This window comes from Nyctereutes procyonoides, unplaced genomic scaffold, assembly GCF_905146905.1.
Source record: "Nyctereutes procyonoides isolate TBG_1078 unplaced genomic scaffold, NYPRO_anot_genome, whole genome shotgun sequence".
NCBI lineage: Eukaryota > Metazoa > Chordata > Mammalia > Carnivora > Canidae > Nyctereutes > Nyctereutes procyonoides.
Window position 1 is genome coordinate 12,650,364 of NW_026575155.1, and position 18,550 is coordinate 12,668,913.

The following is an 18,550-nucleotide window of genomic DNA, read 5'->3' on the forward strand; positions in this document are numbered from 1 at the left end:
TGTGACCAGTTTGGAACATTACAATTTCTAGGCCTCTGAAGTACGGACCTGTATTTTTTTGTCATTTGCCTCCATTTTTGTTGTAAGAACCGACAATCTTTGAGTAAGTTCCTCCCTCTCTGCAAGATTTTTGTCTTCGGAAAGCTTCTGCAGTGCCTGTAAGGCATCTTTAGTCTTCAGCAGCTCACTATCAGCTTCTCGAAGTTTCCTAGATGCACTTCTTTCCTTTTCCTGGGACTTCCTAAGTAGCTGCCTCAAATTTTTGACTTCGCTCTGATGTTTTGCCATAATTTGAGGTAGATTATTTTGTGAATTCTCATACTTCCCTATAGCTTTCAAGTGCCTAAGCTGAAGGTGTTTCAAAAATTGGTTTTCTATGACCGTGGCTTCCAATTTACGATGTGTATCACCTAGTTCGTTTTTTAGCTCCTTAATCTTATGAAGCCTTGCTGAGAGTATGCGATGAGTCATAGCATCTCTTCTTTGGGTAATCGTATTGTTTTGCGAACTTAAAAGTGGTGCATTCCAGTTGTGCTTTTTTTCAATTGAGATTTCCTTCTTGCCTGTGTAAGCAGATAATCCAGTTCATTACTAATAATATGCATATGGATATGCAGATGTGCACGTATGTGTTACCCCTAGCCCCAGCCCACACCCATGCACACGTACACAGGCAAACTAGAAGGAGAAAGAACATGTAATAAATAGCCATGTTCCAGGGTAGGGACTTCATATGCAAAATACCTCATTTCAGATCAGCAGTAGTTTATTTAACATCTGAAGATTGTAAGCCATTTGTCCAAGGTTCTATAACCACAAAGTAACACAGACTGGATTGAAAACAAGATTTTCTTTAGGCTGGAAAACCTGTACTTATTTCTATTATTAAAGCTTTACTAAACACCATAATAATCTATGACATTTACTAAGGACTTATGTGTTAAGCATTGAACTAAATGCTTTATGTAGATTATCTGATATAATCCTTCCAAAAATATGCTATGAGGCAATTCAAGGGTCACCTTAGCATCTAGTGATGTATATGAAGATCTCATATATTCAAAAAGACCTTTAGAAGGCTTAGAGGAAATAGACTGGTGTTCCATCTCTCAGTAAAGCCAACATAGACAATTTTTCCTGTTACTTTGGGCTTTAGAGGAAGTAGTTAGTTGGCTTGTATTCCTAAATCTGTTTTAAACAAAATGTATCTAAATATTATCCCCAGCTTACAAGCATCAAGCTTATATAACTAAATTCAGTATGTCAGATGTATATTTAGCACCACTGCATTGTTATCCCTTTTTAAAAATGAGCACACTGATACTTAGTGAAGTCACTTACTGATGGGCACACAGCTAGTAAGTGGTGAGACAGAAACCAGGTCCCATATGTATGACCATTTGCACGACATTTTTGTACATATATGTGCACACTGCATATGTGTGTGTACATATTATTATATCTATATTCTGAGAGAGTTTGAAACTAGATTCTAGAGTCTAACAACAAACAAACAAACCAAAGTCTTCATCCTGGAGAGAGAAAATACTTAGTGAACAATGTCCCTGGAGTCCTAACTTTAAGCTATTGGCCCTAGTGTGGACACATCATCTGAGACTTGGCTTAACATGTTTGGTATAGGTGGTGGAAAAGGTGATGGAAATGAGCCAATGGAAATTGAGGATGCTTTTGGGGATAAAGCATTTCAAGCATGACTATGACGGACCACATAGGAGTGACGATCATGGTGTCTGTGTCACAACAATAATTGAAGGGCTGTCTTTACAACCTCCAAAGGTCTTTTCCCATTGGGAATGATTTAGTAAGGGCTCTGGTTAGATATTTGAGTATTTTGGAATAGGTTTTTGAGCACATTGGAAATAGGAAAGCAGAGGTCTCTAGGACACTAGAAGGCCAGGCACTTTAATACCTTGGGCGCTGGCTAGGGGAGTCCCAGACCCAGGCAGTGTGGATCAGGCTGGATTAAAACAGGGGAGGGGATCCTTGGGTGACTCAGCGATTTAGTGCCTGCCTTCGGCCCAGGGCATGATCCTGGAGTCCCAGGATTGAGTCCCACATCAGGTTCCCTGCACGGAGCTTGCTTCTCCCTCTGCATGTGTCTCTGCCTCTCTCCGTGTGTCTCTCATGAGTAAATAAATAAAATCTTAAAAAAATAAAACAGGGGTGGATGGGGACTGTCATGTCCTATACCATATCCAGCATGACTGCAACTTGACTCCCAACTTATAAGGTTCTACAGCTCTTGGGTGGTGTGACCCGGAGGAGAGAGGGGTTTCCCTGGGACTAGAAGATGAAGGGTGGTGGGTTCTGTGGGCGGTGGAGGCTTGTTCCTGACTTCTACTGTGCTCAAGTGATGGGAAGGCAGAGTCAGCATGAGTAGGTGCCTGGGACTAATCCTTGTGGCCATGGGAGCACTGGCCAAGGCCCCAGGATGAAGTGTGTGTACAGGGCGTAGGTACTTTGAAAAACAAACAGGAGGTGTCAGCCTTTTCGTGATCACATGTGCTTGGACAAGGAACATATAACTGGTAAGAATGAAGGACCAGAAGCCCTTCCCCAAGTGTTCTTGTCTGTGTAAGGCCATCCACACCCCCTCTGTTCCCCAAACATGCCTGAGATTGAATTTTTTGCCTACCTTAGTGGGTGCTTGGGAGGTGGATGAGCCAGACTTGTTTGCTTCAGAAGATAAATATACCACTTGTATTTGAGTGATATAGAATAAATTCATACTGTACACATTATGCATACTTGTATACTAATCAAGGTTATGGAAAGTTGAAACAGGGTTTAGTCCTTAATGATTTTGTATCTCATTATACTAACCTACACATACAGAGGATGATAAAATTTTTTCTTCCTCTTTCTTTCTTTCTTTCTTTCTTTCTTTCTTTCTTTCTTTCTTTCTTTCTTTCTTCTTTCTTCTTTCTTTCTCTCTCTCTCTTTTTCCTTTCCTTTCCTTTCCTTTCCTTTCCTTTCCTTTCCTTTCCTTTCCTTTCCTTTCCTTTCCTTTCCTTTCCTTTCCTTTCCTTTCCTTTCCTTTCCTTTCCTTTCCTTTCCGTGTATTATTAATTTCAGGGGTAGAATTTAGTGATTCATCAGTTGCATAGAACACCCAGTACTCATTATGTGCCCTCCTTAGTGCCCATCACCCAGTTACCCCATCCCTCACCCATGTCCCCTTCAGCAACCCTCAGTTTGTTTCCTAGAGTTAAGTGTCTCTTACAATTTCTCATTTTATATTATAAGGCAGATTTAGCCTAATGATTAATCTACTCTTAATGATGTGACTAAATTAATTTTGGTTGCACCAAAATTAATTGGTCCAAATTTATGACCAGGTAGTATGACCAAATTATGACCACAATAAATATTTGTGGAATAAATGAGGAATCAGTTTTTAAAAGTTAAATTATCAGGTACTTAGAACTCAAAGTGCAGTTCCTACAGAAACAGTTGTATAAATGCTAACTGCCTTTCATACAGGCCCACAAAAGTGTAGAATTAATATAAGATGTATAGAGACATGATCCCTCTCATAAAACACTGGGGCCAGACTGTTTCTGAATGATTATTATTATTTTGGGGCATATACAGTATTTTCCATAGTACTCCCAGTAGGGTTGGGGACAGCCCACTTTAACCAAAGAATATTTTTGTGAAATATAGGACTATTCCTACTAAGTGAAGTAAATAAAAATCAGCCTCATGTTAGTTAAAGTCAGGTTTTTGTTGCCCAATCAGTTTAGGTGCCAAAGACAAAGAAAATTTTTGGTTTTCAGTGTTTTGTAAATTACAGATGTGGATAAGGGACTGTAACCACGAAGCCTAACCATGATGTGGGTTCTGTCGTGATGATCTTTCAAATGCCACTACTAACAGATTTCTTTTGACAGAATCCCGGGTGAGAGAAGGAACTGGACTTTTCATCTCCTACCCTGGGCCTTGCCCATGAGTGTCAGGCTCTCACCTCTCTAGGAAAGGGGCTTTTAGCCTTTTGACAATTTGTTGGAAGCTCATGGGTCTTTCTCCTTAGAAAAGTTCACAAATGCAAATAGATAAAAGCAAAGATTTTCATGGGGTCCACAGACATGGGTCTTAGATTAAGAATCCCTACCCTACAACTAGGAAGAAGGGGACTTGAAGATTCTAGATGATCCAAAAGTAGCATAGGGAGTCCTAGGTACACCTGGTCACTCAAGGCTGGGGGTGGGGGTAGGAGATATGGGGTAAACATGACAGTAAGGCAGGTTCCACATATACTGTTACGTAGTTAAGTATTTTCCAACTGTTGACTGATGGTGGTTCTGGTGGTCACAGTGGAAGAAAGTTTCAGCTATTTCTAGATTAGGGATACTTATAAGTTTAGGATTGCCTAAAATGGGAGCAAGTCATCATGGTCCGGGCAGGAAGGCAGGGAATGAGATCAAGGGTGTCACAAGGCTCCTTCCAGTTTGGACAGTTACGGAGCGATGGTGTTGGTACTCTCACAGTCCATGAGGGAATGATATTATTAACAGCCTCTTGAACCACCCCTGTTTCAAAGGATGATCTTTGCCTCACCGGACTTGGAGCCCCTCTTCTTGGGGTGTTGAAACCGGTTTTTACATTTCATTGGCAGTTCAAACCTTGATTCTTCAGCTGAGATGAAAGGCAAGTAGCCAGTGAGATCCAAGTATCGTGGTACTCTGTAATGAGGCCACCTGTTAACTAAAAACGGAACCAACCTCACTAGTAGGCTCCCAGGAGGATAGGTTGTGCAAGAAGGCTAGGCTCTACATTTTCAGCCTAACTTCCTGCCAGCTTGTCACTATTCTTAATTTCTCTATTACCTCATTTCTTCTATAAAAGTTCACTTATATATATATACACACATTTAAAATATGGGAGGACAATAAAACTAAATGTGGACTACTTCAAATACGAGTGCATTAAATAATAATGTCATTAGAAACAGAAATTTGGTCTTCCTTGGGAAATATTGTTTCTTACCTTTAGATTGGGAGATTTTAGAAACATACTGTTTCTTCTTGTCCGTTTCTTTTATCGCAGGCTTCTCTAAATAATTTCTATTAAGAGCAGTTTCCGAACATTCAGAGAGAAAGTCTTCTGAGTAATCACAGCAGGAACTTAAACTTCTACAGGAACACTGAGATCTGCTATAGTCAACACTCCTGTCGGAGGCACACCTGGAACTGCCCCTGGGACAGTCACCTGCACCCAGGCTGCTCTCACTCTCTGCGGCCATCCTACTGGGTCCTAATGCCACACTGGGGAGGTGCCCGGCTATGTCTGTTTCTGCTGGACCAGCCAGAGACATAGTTAACAACCTGACAGAAGAAAAGTATTTTTAGATGTATAGCTACTGACATTAAAATGAACGTATGCTTTAGTATATTTAACTATAAATGAAGGATTAGGAAAAGGAAGCAACACATTCTATTGAAGTTATTTTCCAGAAAAATCTCAATTTGGTTTTTATGTTTTTTTTTTTTTTTTCCACATAAGATATGGGACTCCTGAGACCAAACTTTGGTGAGATGAAACTCACAGATAATGTAAGATAAAGTTCACATCTGAGAACAACGACAACCATTTATGAATTAGTGAATTATATCCTCATTCTCTAAGAATGTTGACATTTTTTTGCCTCGAAGAAAATGACTGTATTTGCTAAGTTTGGATGGCTGGTGTGAAGTGCAACACTTAGGAAAGTCAGTGTAGATTAATAGTTTTCTAGTTTTCTAGAGCTAATATATAACTAGTTTTCTAGAGCTAATATTCATTCTAAAATTAAGAGTAATAGTGGGTCCCAGGGATGTAAACTTGATCCATGATCATAAGAGTTTTTATATTTAAATTTAAAAGATTTGTATTCCTTTCTGTGCTTCCTTTGGATTATTATAACATGAATATGACCGCCCTAATTATATGCTACATGATGACAGAAGCAATTCAGAAAAACATGCTGATTTGCATGGGAAAATCATCCAAGTGTTGGAACCTTTTTGAAGACAATCCATCCAGCAAGAAGTTTACATTTCTTTTATAAAGAACTGGTTGTATTTGCAGCTACACAAAGGCCAAACTTTTATAATGGATTTGGAAAAATCAAAACTAAGTTTGTCTAATTATTATAAATTTAAATATTCAATGTGAAAAGGCAAAATCTTACTTGGGAATTAAACAGCAATAAAGTAAAGCAGACTTCAAAGAAATGTGTTTAAAAACTAAAACTGAAAATGAAATTTGATGATGTGATCCTAATGTCTCATCAGGGACAAAAGATACCACATAGTCCAAAGTCCTTGTAACCAAAGTCCATGCCCGAAAAGCTTAATTTAATTAAGGTCTAGACAGAGTCACTTTTATTTCAGGTAGATCTGATTCAAATTCAGTACAATATAAGGTGATTTAAACATAGTAGTTCTTCAGGAATGTTTAGATTAGGAATGTTGTAGTTTACTGAATTACTCCCCAAAGCAACTTTCACACACTGTTTCAGGGTTCCACGTAGCTAAAACAACTCCTTGGCACTGTATTTTACTTCCACTTTATTTTCAAAATTCTTGGTATAGAGCAGAGGCAGTAGTATTGAACTTGACTGAGCAGAATAATCTGTGTTACAAACAAGGCTGGATGACAATGTCTCTCACGCAAACTCTCCTACATACACTCCACAAGGTCTGCAATACGCCGTTCTTCTTGTTTGACCTAAGGGCCCTGGGAGAGATGACGGCCCACAGTTAACTGCACACTCCCCAAGAAGACAAAAATTTCATAGGAAAGTTAGCTCTCTGAGGTACAATGAGTCCAGCTCCAAGAGAGCTCAGGACAGCTACTACACTGCTTCTCACATAGATAGCCCTGATCCACGGTAATTTAGAAAGAGTGATTCCAATGTATGCAAACTTTTTTTATTTTTTATTTTTTATTTTTTTGCAAACTCTTTTTAAAGTAATCTCTATGCCCAATATGGGGCTCGGATTCACAACTCTTGAGATCAAGAGTCACATGCTCCACTGACTGAGTGGGCTGGGTGCCCCTTACACAAACTTTTGATACTGTTGATAAGCCTTTGTCTTAAGTGAGAATTTAAAATGGAGAGAAAATGAAAATACAAGAAGGACCCCAAATGTGGGCCCTCAATAACACTAACTTTAGTTACACACCAGATGGCTCTGTGTTCCTCTATAAGGCCCCTGCATTAAGGCAAGTAACACCACGAGATCTGTTAGATCAGCATAGTCGACAGCAGTTCATAACAAAGGAACTCATCTCCTGGGGTATTTACAAGGATTATTTTTGTTTTCATTTAATACCCCCAATTCTTCTGTTTTATCAAGGAAGAAAAAGAGCAATTAGCTGTCATCAGACCCTTCCCAACAGGAATTTAATGTCCTCTCTACTGAGAGTTTTTGTTTTTCATACCTCAGCCTCTGCCTCTTTCTGCATTGGCTTGACTCTCAAGCTTTCTTCTCTTTTCATGGAACATAGGAGGTGGTTTACCATCTCCCTACTACAGAAGTCTTAGTCCAAATTAATCCTACTATTAATATTAGTATTGTACTTAATCTTTATTTTTTATTTATTAAACATTTTTTGTATATTTTTTATTGTAGTTCAACTGGCCAACACATAACACCCAGTGGCTCATCCTGTCAAGTGCCCCCCTCGGTGCCCATTACCCAGTCACCCCAACCTCCTGCCCACCTCCCCTTCCACTATCCACGTTTCCCAGGGTTAGGAGTCTCTCATGTTCCATCACCCTCTTTGATATTTCCCACTCATTTTCTCTCCTTTCCCCTTTAATCCCTTTCAGTATTTCTTATATTCCCCATATGAGTGAAACCATATAATGATTGTCCTTCTCTGATTGACTTACTTCACTCAGCATAATACCCTCCAGTTCCATCTACGTCGAAGCAAATGGTGGGTATTTGTCGTTTCTAATGGCTGAGGAATATTCCACTGTATACTAATGGCTCAGGAATATTCCACTGTATACATAGATCACATCTTCTTTATCCATTCATCTGTCGATGGACACCGAGGCTCCTTCCACAGTTTGGCTATTGTGGACATTGCTGCTATAAACATTGGGGTGCTGGTGTACTTAATCTTTAATGAGTGCTTTTACTTCCCACAAGCTGCGTTGACATCACCTACTCCCAAACTCGTGAAGGGATCAGGCTCAGGTGAAGCAATTGTTCATGTTTTCCTGCTTCAGAGTCAGGACTTTTTTCATTAAGCATCACAACTGCAAACATCACAGATCCTAAGGCTAAGAATGGATCTTTCCAGACCCATTCTGCCATTTAACATTGGGTAGATGCACAGATGAAGATCCTTACTTTTGAATCTTTGCAAATGGATTAAGAGGAGACCAAGATGTTAGTGTGTAAGATCCCAAAAGATCAAAAATGTTCCTCTGTGGCCCTCATAATCTTGCCTGTCCTTGTCCCTGGGAGGGGCTCCTCCTTACCCCTTCTTGCTCATGACTTTATCTCCTAACTTCTTCCCCATCCATCTTGATAAACCCAGACTGCTGTGAGAAAATAATGGTTGCTAATCTGTGAAAAGAATTTTTGACCAGTTGTTCTTGGCGGACCATTCCTGCTAAAGCCCTATAAAATTTCCCTCCTTCTTCCTCAGACCACTCCTTTGAGAAAGCCATCCCAGCATTGTAGGATACAGGCTTAATTCAAGAGTGTTGTTCATTTATAGTCACAGATTGTTCAACAGCCACAGGAGTGGGAGTGAGACAGCGGAAGGTGATAATTTGAAGGCAGACTGACGTGGGTTTGAACCCGAGTCTGTCAATTAAGTGATCTTGGCCATCTATAAAATTGAATAATAACACTGATTCCATGGAGTTATTATAGGGAGAAATGAGAAATTGTAAATACCTATTATGGTACTTGTCACATGGTACGCAATAAACAAATACTAGTTCCTTCTTGGAAGAGTAATTCTAAGACAAACACCAGGACTCTCCAGGGCATTGCTGGTGTCTTTATGTGAGAGATGCAACCAAGAGTCAGTTTATTTCCCCATCAACTATTGTACTGGGAACAAGTGCTTGACTATTGCCATTTGACAACTCCCTGAAGATAGAGACTATATTTGATCCTGTTGTAACTTCAGGCCTAGCAGAGTGCTGCCACCCAACTAGTATTTGTAAATGCTTGAATGATGATCATCGCCACCACCATATACTGTATGCCAAACATAGAGGTAGGAGATTACATATAGTAGCTTACTTAATCATGAGGACAGTCCTGTGTAACAGGTATTAGTGACCTCATTTTAGAGAAGAGCACAAACCCATCCAAGGTCACAGAGCTAGTGGGAGGGAGAACTGAGTTTTGAATCCAAGTCTGTTGGCCTTTAAAGTGCTCTGCATCACTTGCCATCAGGGAAATACATATCAAAACCACAATGAGATACCACCTCACACCAGTGAGAATGGGGAAAATTAACAAGGCAGGAAACCACAAATGTTGGAGAGGATGCGGAGAAAGGGGAACCCTCCTGCACTGTTGGTGGGAATGTGAACTGGTGCAGCCACTCTGGAAAACTGTGTGGAGGTTCCTCAAAGAGTTAAAAATAGACCTGCCCTACGACCCAGCAATTGCACTGTTGGGGATTTACCCCAAAGATACAGATGCAGTGAAACGCCGGGACACCTGCACCCCGATGTTTCTAGCAGCCATGTCCACAATAGCCAAACTGTGGAAGGAGCCTTGGTGCCCATTGAAAGATGAATGGATAAAGAAGATGTGGTCTATGTATACAATGGAATATTCCTCAGCCATTAGAAATGACAAATACCCACCATTTGCTTTGACGTGGATGGAAATGGAGGGTAGTGTGCTGAGTGAAATAAGTCAATCAGAGAAGGACAAACATATGGTCTCATTCATTTGGGGAATATAAAAAATAGTGAAAGGGAATAAAGGGGAAAGAAGAAAAAATGAGTGGGAAATATCAGAAAGGGAGACAGAACATGAGAGACTCCTAACTCTGGGAAACGAACTAGGGGTGGTGGAAGGGGAGGTGGGTAGGGTGATGGGGGTGACTGGGTGACGGGCACTGAGGTGAACACTTGATGGGATGAGCACTGGGTGTTATTCTGTATGTTGGCAAATTGAACGCCAATAAAAAATAAATTTATAAAAAAAATAAAGTTCTTTTTACTTAAACCATACTACTTGACCCAAAATGGACATAATTTGACCCAACTTATTTATCACTTCAATCTTAAAATGTTAAATTATGTCAAACCCTGTGATAAACCTATGAGAATCACTCTCTGTTCAGCTTTTCATGTTTTACCTATAGTCCAGAGTCCCAAATCTGTGGTTATATTGAAAATAATCGCTTATCCTTTAATCTTTCAGATTAATCACTACAACTCACTCAGAATCTGACATGACAGGAACAGGGAGATGATGGAATATAAGGAGGTTAGGGCAGAGGAGTGTTCTTTTCCACTGTTAGATTAGAATATTGAGGTTTTATGAGATGCTTATACTCCACTCCATGTACAGTTTTTTTTTTTAAATTCCCTTTGAATCATATGCTCACATAGGTCTAAAATGAGCTTTGATTGCCCCCACGTCTGATATAGCAGCGAGCTAGTCATCCTGGTCTCTTTGTTTAATAAATATTGATATTTTGGGGGGTGTAATTCTAATGGAAATCCATTGGTGCCAAGTAAGCCTTAATATCTATAAACAACCTCACTCTTAAAGCAATTCTATCAGATTAAAATGTACCCTAATGGAAGGTTTTATAGGTTTAGCTGTAAAAAAGAAGGGGCATTTGAAGGCATTATTGCTCTCCTCATTTGGATTTGCAAGAACCATAAGCCTCTATTGATGGCTGAACTGTCCTACTGCATACGGTCTCCTGTGGGTCTCTATAGCTAGGAGGCAGTAACTGCTGCTCCTTCAAAAATGCTTGAAAAAAATCACATACAATTAAAGACGTCCAGTGAGAAGATGCCATATTAGCAAAATTATCCATAATCTTTCCTGCTAATAATTCATCTAATGCAATTAGGTATAGTTTCCATAGGATGGGCCAAGATGTAGTCTTACCATAAAAATTTCTGTGTATGGATGAGTGGGTAGAAAATTCTTTTTTTTGTGACCAATTATCTAGTACGTGTACTGTCTGCTTGTTTTCAGTGCATTTCTGTAGTACGTGGTATGAGGCATAGTTATTCTACTGTTGGTCACTATTATAACCTAAATCTATTTCACTGAAAAAAATGTAAGTAACTTCAGATTAATTACTGGGTTCATTCATTTATCACTGTCTCATAATTAAATAGGCACAAATACCTTATGTAGTAAAAAAACAACAACAACAACAAAACACCTTATGTAGTAAAAGGGACTTTGCAGTGATCAGGTTAAGGGCCCTGAGTTGGAGACATTACCCATATGGGCCTGATGTAAACACAAAATATAATTTCCATTTATATCCTTAAGACATTAATTGTTTTGGAATTTATTAAGCTTAAAAGTCGCCATAAATGCTTCACATAGTGCTACCTTCTTTTGAAACAATATGTTTACAACCCAGTAAGGTCAGGATCTGACCTGGCTGGCCCAGGGATTTACTAGAACTGATTAATGTCAGTGTTATTAATATTGGCATTTAGGTAAACTCGATGTGCTTCTTTCTGCTTAATAGACAATTGTTCTTAGTATTAATAGCAGTCTTGGACAAAAACAGGTCACAAGAAAAATGAAGACTAGTTTCACATTAAGCAGTTCAGAAATAATAGTACCAATACTTGAATGCATTTATTAGGTGATTCACCAACATTTAAATGATCATTTTTAACAAATCCAATAGGTCAACTTATTTGGCTTACTGAAAGTATACATTTTATAAGAAAACTAATTTCTAAGCCATTGGGATACAATTCTTTTTTTTAAAGCACCTCTTTTATTGAGTATATAGCAAAACAGTATGCAAATGACATATAACTGTGCATATTAAAAGTGTACAATTTGATAATTATAGACATAAGTATATAATAATGAGATGAGCACCATCATCCAGAGTCAACACATCCAATGCATCCAGAGGTTTCCTTGGACCCCCATGTCATTCCTTTCCCATGATGCTCCCTGCTCCCCATCCTCACCCCAGATAACCACTGACTGTATTTTGTTACCCTAGGTTTGCATTTTCTACAGTTTTATATAAATGGAATCATACCGTCTGCACCTTTATTTGGTTTGGCTTCTTTAACTCAGCATAATTATTTTGAGATTCATCCAAGTTACTCTGTGTATCAAGAGTTCATTTTTTTTTAATTGCCAAGTAGTATCCAATTGTGTGACTTACATCACAATTTGTTTACTCATTCATCTGCTGATGGATGTTTCTGCTTTCTTCGTAGTTTGCCTATTACAAATAAAATTGCTGTGAACATTGATACACATGTCTTATGTATGGACGTATGGTTTCTTTCCTTTGGGGTGAATGCTCTGGAGTAGCTTGGCTGGAGTATATGGTAAGTATATGTTTAACTTCTTAGGAAACTGCCATACTGTTTTCCAAAGTGGTGTACCATTTTGCATTCCCACCAGCAGTGTATGAGTTCCTGCTGCCCCATACCCCTGCTGACGCTTGATATGGTCACTCTTTTTAAAAACTTTATTGGTCTGTTTAGTGATATCTCATGTGGCTTTAATTTGCATTTCCCAAATGACTAATAATATTGAACATCTTTTCATCTGCTTATTTTCCATCCTTATATCTTCTTTTTTTTTTTTCAGGGGTAGGTGAAGTATCTGTTCAAATCTTTTGTCTGTTTTTAAATTGGGTTGTTTGTTTTCTTATGGTTGACTTTTCAGAGCTCTTTTATACTCTGGACATAAGTCCTTTATTAGATGTATGTTTGCAAATATTTTCTTCCAGTCTGTGGCTTGTGTTTTCATTCCCTTAAAAGTGTCTGCAGATGTTTTTAATTTTGATGAAGCCCAATTGCCAATCTGTTCTTTTAAGAATGATCCTTCTGGTGTTGTATCTAAGAAATTTTTATATAACTTGAGGCCACAAAGATTTTCTCCCAGAAATTTTATAGTTTTATGTTTTACTTTGACCTATCTTGAGTTAATTATTATGGATTAGAAATTGATCAAAGTTTTACTTTTTTGGTATAAGGTTATCAATTGTTCCAGCACCATTTCTTGAAAAGACCAACCCTTTTCCACTGAACTGCCTTTGCACATTTATAACTGAGATGCCCATATGCAGGTCTATTTCTTTGCTCTCTCTTCTGCTCTGCTAGTTCTTACCTTTACATCAATACCACACTGTTCTGGTTACTACAGCTTTAAAATTAATCTTGAAATGTGATAATATTAGTCCTCCAACTCTGTTCTTTGTTTTTTAAAGTTGTTTGGCTCTTTTATTCAGGTCTTCTGAGTTTCCATGGGAATATTAGAATCAGCCTGTCAGTTCCTTCAAAAAACTGAGATTGTGATTGGGATTATGTTGAGTCTATGGATAAATTCACAGAGAATTGACACCTTGACAAAACTGAGCCTTCTATCCATGGGTACGGCACAGTTTTGATTAGGCCATCTTTAATTCCTCTCAGCAATGTTTCATAGTTTTTGGTGCACAGGTCTCTCACATCTTTTTTCAGATTTATCCCTAAGTATTTCTTAATTTAAAAAAATATTTTTATTTATTCATGAGAGACAGAGAGAGAGAGAGGCAGAGACAGGCAGAGGGAGAAGCAGACTCCATGCAGGGAGCCTGATGTGGGACTCGATCCCGGGACCCCAGGATCATGCCCTGGGCCAAAGGCAGGCGCTAAACTGCTGAGCCACCCAGGCGTATTTCATATTTCATATTTTTGATGATAACTGCTATTATACTGGTTTTAGTAAGTGGTATCATCTTTTAATTTCAATTTCCAATTGTTTGCTGCTAGTATACAGAAATACAATTGATATTTCATATTGATGTTGTATCCTGTAGCTTTGCTTATTGGTTCTAGTAGCTTTTTTGTAGATTCTATCACAGATGATGATGTCAACTGTAAATAAAGAGAGTTAAATTCTCCTTTCCTAATATGGACCCTTTCATTTCTTTTCCTTGCCTGATTGGTTGGCCAGAATCTTTAGTACCATGTTGAATACAATTGTTGGTAAGAGTTGATGTCCTTGTCTTGTTTTGGATCTGAGAAGGTGAGCATCCAGTCTTTCACCATTAAGCCTGATGTTACTGTAGGTTTTTCCTTTATCAGACTAAGGAAGTTTCCTTCTATTCATTATCTAGGGAAGTGAGGTAAATCTTGAAGGAAAAGTGGGAAGAGAGAGGTTATCAAGAGAGAGAGGGAAAAAGATAAAGGCAAGAAGCAAAGAGAGTCAGGAAATCAGAGTCCATGGGAGGCTCCTGCCAAAAGCCTCTGGAATATCCACCTGGAAAACCCTTTCTCCGCCCAGGCTCAGGCAGTGGACAGTATAAGCAGGAACTATACACTAGAACAAAGGGACTATGCTTTAATTTCCCAAACCAGTTCTTTTTTTTTTAATTTTTTTAAAAATTTATTTATGATAGTCACAGAGAGTGAGAGAGAGAGGCAGAGACACAGGCAGAGGGAGAAGCAGGCTCCATGCACCGGGAGCCCGACGTGGGATTCGATCCCGGGTCTCCAGGATCGCGCCCTGGGCCAAAGGCAGGTGCCAAACCGCTGCACCACCCAGGGATCCCCTCCCAAACCAGTTCTATTCATGAATCCTTTTCTAAGAACCACTTCAGGGTACCTTAGATTCAGTCTGTACTGTATTGGTTTCAGGAAAGGGTGGTCAGGCACTATCTGGAAGACTAAAAGGCCTCTTCACTGGTTACCAAGGGGCAGAGGCAGCACCCTTACTGTTATCTATGGATGATAATGTCACCAACTGCAGACATTCAACGGGGGAAACCATCAGGTGATTCCTCCACATTGTCACTTTCTGTACCTTAGAGAGTACTAGAGCACTCCAGTAAAGAAGGGGTCATTATATACCTTTCAGAGGCTGTCTTTGGAATATACTTAGTGTGGATGGTGGCTTCTAAGATGGCTCCCACTGATTCCCATTTCCTTGTATTCATGTCCTTGTGTAATCCCCTCCTGGAGTGTGACTCAGAAATCACTTCCTTTCTTTTAAAAAATTTTTACCATTTTTTTAAAATTTTTATTTTATTTATGATAGTCACACACAGAGAGAGAGAGAGGCAGAGACACAGGCAGAGGGAGAAGCGGGCTCCATGTACCGGGAGCCCGATGTGGGATTCGATCCTGGGTCTCCAGGATCGCGCCCCGGGCCAAAGGCAGGCGCCAAACCGCTGTGCCACCCAGGGATCCCTCTTTTAAAAAATTTTTAAAAAAGATTTTATTTATTTATTGAGTGAGGGGAGAACATGAGCAGGGGGAGGGGCAGAGACAGAGGGAGAAGTAGACTGAGCATGGAGTCTGACATATGGCTCTGTCCCAAGGACCCTGAGATCATGACCTGACCCGAAAGGCAAACACTCAATCAACTGAGCCACTCAGGAGGCCCTAGATGTTATTTTCAAGATGAGGTAACTAAAAGGTTCTGACTTCTGTCTTAATCACCCTCTTTTTTTCTCTCACTTGTTCAGATTGATGGAAGCCAGCTGTTGTAAGCAAACCCATGGAAAAGCACACGTGGCAAGAAACTGAGGCCTCCAGCCAAAGGCCAGTGAGGAACTGAGGCCCTCAGTAGAATAGGCAGTGAAAAATAGAATCCCACTGCCAACCACTTGAGTAAGTTTGGAAGCTTGGGATTTTTCCCCAGATGAGTGTGGGGATTACTCCAGCCCAAACTGACAGGTTGACTGCAGCCTTGAGAGACATCCTGAGCCAAAGAACTCAGCTGTGCCCAGTCCTGACCCATAGGATAATAAATATTTGTTGTTTTTCCAGCCAGTTAGTGTTGATTTAAAAACTAGAGAGAGAGACTTATAGAACAGAAAACTTCTGCATGAATCTACCATAGGAGGTTACAAAATCAACAGTCATCTTGTAGAACATGCAAAAATAGGATTTTATGCTAAACAACTTAGTTTATTTAGGTTAATAGATGCTTTCTGGAATGTTTAATTTTGAAAAAAATATAATGCCATATTTTCTCTCTCTCTAATCCATTAATTTTAATTAAATCATGATATTATCAAAATAGTTTTTGGAGTGGTGGCTAACCACACTATTGTTTTAAGCTGTTAAGTTTTTGGCTTGTTTGTTACACAGGCATAGATAATTAACATACTCAAGATATATTTTCTCAGGAGGGTTCAGTGGCCAAAAGAATTAGCTGACCTTAGCATAAATTATACCCACTAAAGAGTCAGAACGGATTTAGAATTTTAGAAGTTTCAAGATCCCAGAACTCTCCTAAAATTTCTACCTATAGGACCCAAATACAGGTCTGTTTTGGTTCACCTGTGATAATTCCATTCCTTTTCATGACACTGATGTCTGAGAGACATCATGAACAATGTAAAATGAAGTACAATTTTTAGTTATTACTAGTCAGCAATGAGATGTGAATGCATGTATCAAGCAGCTCTCTGGAATATTCAGTCTGTTAAACACCAGTTTTCTCACTGATCTGTTAAAATGGATTGATGACTAATATCAGGTCTATAAATACATTTTTAAGTTGATGAAACTATTTTTGAGTGTCTTTGTATTAATATAAGTAGGCTATTCATCATTGTTATCAATTAAAAATGTATGCAGCCTCCACAGAGGTTTTTCTGATTATGTGGAGCATTATTGAAAAATCTAGGTCTCAGGGCAACCATCTAATGTTCTAGTTAATTAACTAATTAATCAAAATGCTAAGTCAAAGTAACATTTATTTAGGATCTATTAGACACTAGGGTTATGAAGAAGGCAAACTTCTGCTTTCAAGGATTTAAAACTAAGTAGTTAGTAATTATGTTATTAATGCTTACTATAGAGTGGGTGACTAGTTTTTAATATACCAGTTTATGGTGGTGTGTAGTTCAGATTTTGGCAACATTTATATTTTGAATACTGACTAGTGTTTACAGTAGACAAGTGCCTGTTTTATTGCCCTCAAAGCATAATTTCACTGTTTCTATCATGACAAGATTTACAGTGGTTTCTTTGCTGTTATAACTCAGGAATACAATCCACAGTTAAGAACACTGTTTCAATGGGAAAAAATGCAATCCAGCTGATGACATGCTTTTCTGGAATGCACCATGAAAAGGGATGCCTGCCTAGAAGAACAGAAAATTTGTATATAATGTTTGTTTAATTATAGAATTAGAAAGGAGAATATTCAAGATCAAGATATAGACTTGAATCATTCTGAAACTATACTTTTGTGTAGTTGTCTTCAATTCTGCTTTTGTTAAAAAAAAAGCAGACCTCAAAAATATGCTAAAATCGTTTTAAAATGAATTAATGCATACCTGCTGTCCTTAAGGAAACGTTCCTAAGATATATGAAAATCTGCTATATGTTCTGAGTGGAGAGTTCTTCAAACTGTAGTATTTATGATGTTTCCAGGGCAGGATTTTTTGACATGTTTTGGTCTCTTTTTAAGAAAGAATATATTTCAAAAAACCTAGAATATTACAAAAGGAAAATGTCACAAATAAGCATTTATACAGAAGAATAGTTTAAAATCTTGAATCAGTATTAATTCATATATACTCATTTCACACACTAAGACTTTATCTCTATCAGAGTGCATCAGCTCTTCACCATTGGTCAGGAAATAAGATTTGAAGGAGCCACAACAGAGTGGTGTTTCTGAAAATTTTGGGGGCAGAACGAAAGATTGCGTGGCTCGTCTATCTGTTCTTTCTTTCCAGTGCAAAGTTGAACATGAATAATAAAAGTTTTTGGATTACATGTTACTTACTTGTAAAAAATAAAAAATAAGAAAAGGAAGACCCTCCTGGTACTATTGGTGGGAACTGGATCTTATTTTAGAAGCACTGATATTAGACACATGGTATTATACACTGAAATTTGTCCTTCTGGCTCAACATTCTCACAAATTGTGATTCTTGGCTATTATAGCCACTAGGAAATCCTAGTGGCATAATAGGATTTATTCCTAGTGGAATAATAATTTATTCTTAAAGTAAATATTCTACAGTGAAGCTGTAATTAATTCATAGGAATGCTTTGGTTTTCAATTGCTATGTTTTCCACCCCAAATTACTGTGTGGGTAGGCAATTGTAGTTGTAACCAGTCCTGCTTCATGGGAAACAACTGCTTGACATTCAAGTTTCCCCTCTTGTCTCATCTACTCTCAACACTGCAGTTTCCTTTCCCACTTTATTTTTCCCTACAGCACATATCATTATCTGACATAATATGTATTATTTCCCTTATCTATTGCCTGACTTTCCCACTGAATCGTGCTTCACGATTGCAGTATTTTGACTGTTTTGTCTACTGCTGTATCCTCAGTGCCCAGAAGAGTTCTCAGGATATACTAA

General features: G+C 38.6%; 1 protein-coding gene across 1 annotated transcript in view; it reads right to left on the minus strand.

Annotated features, from left to right (window-relative positions):
• LCA5L (lebercilin LCA5 like) overlaps positions 1-17,920 on the minus strand; it is a 36,951-nt gene extending 19,031 nt beyond the window's left edge. Inside the window, exons 1-3 of the mRNA XM_055313512.1 lie at positions 17,509-17,920; positions 5,011-5,348; positions 49-563 (exon numbers count right to left, since the gene is read on the minus strand). Of these exons, the coding sequence (XP_055169487.1) occupies positions 49-563; positions 5,011-5,338 (843 nt within the window). The 5' untranslated portion in view covers positions 5,339-5,348; positions 17,509-17,920. The remainder of the gene's footprint in view (positions 1-48; positions 564-5,010; positions 5,349-17,508) is intronic.
• Between the last annotated feature and the right edge of the window lie 630 nt (positions 17,921-18,550).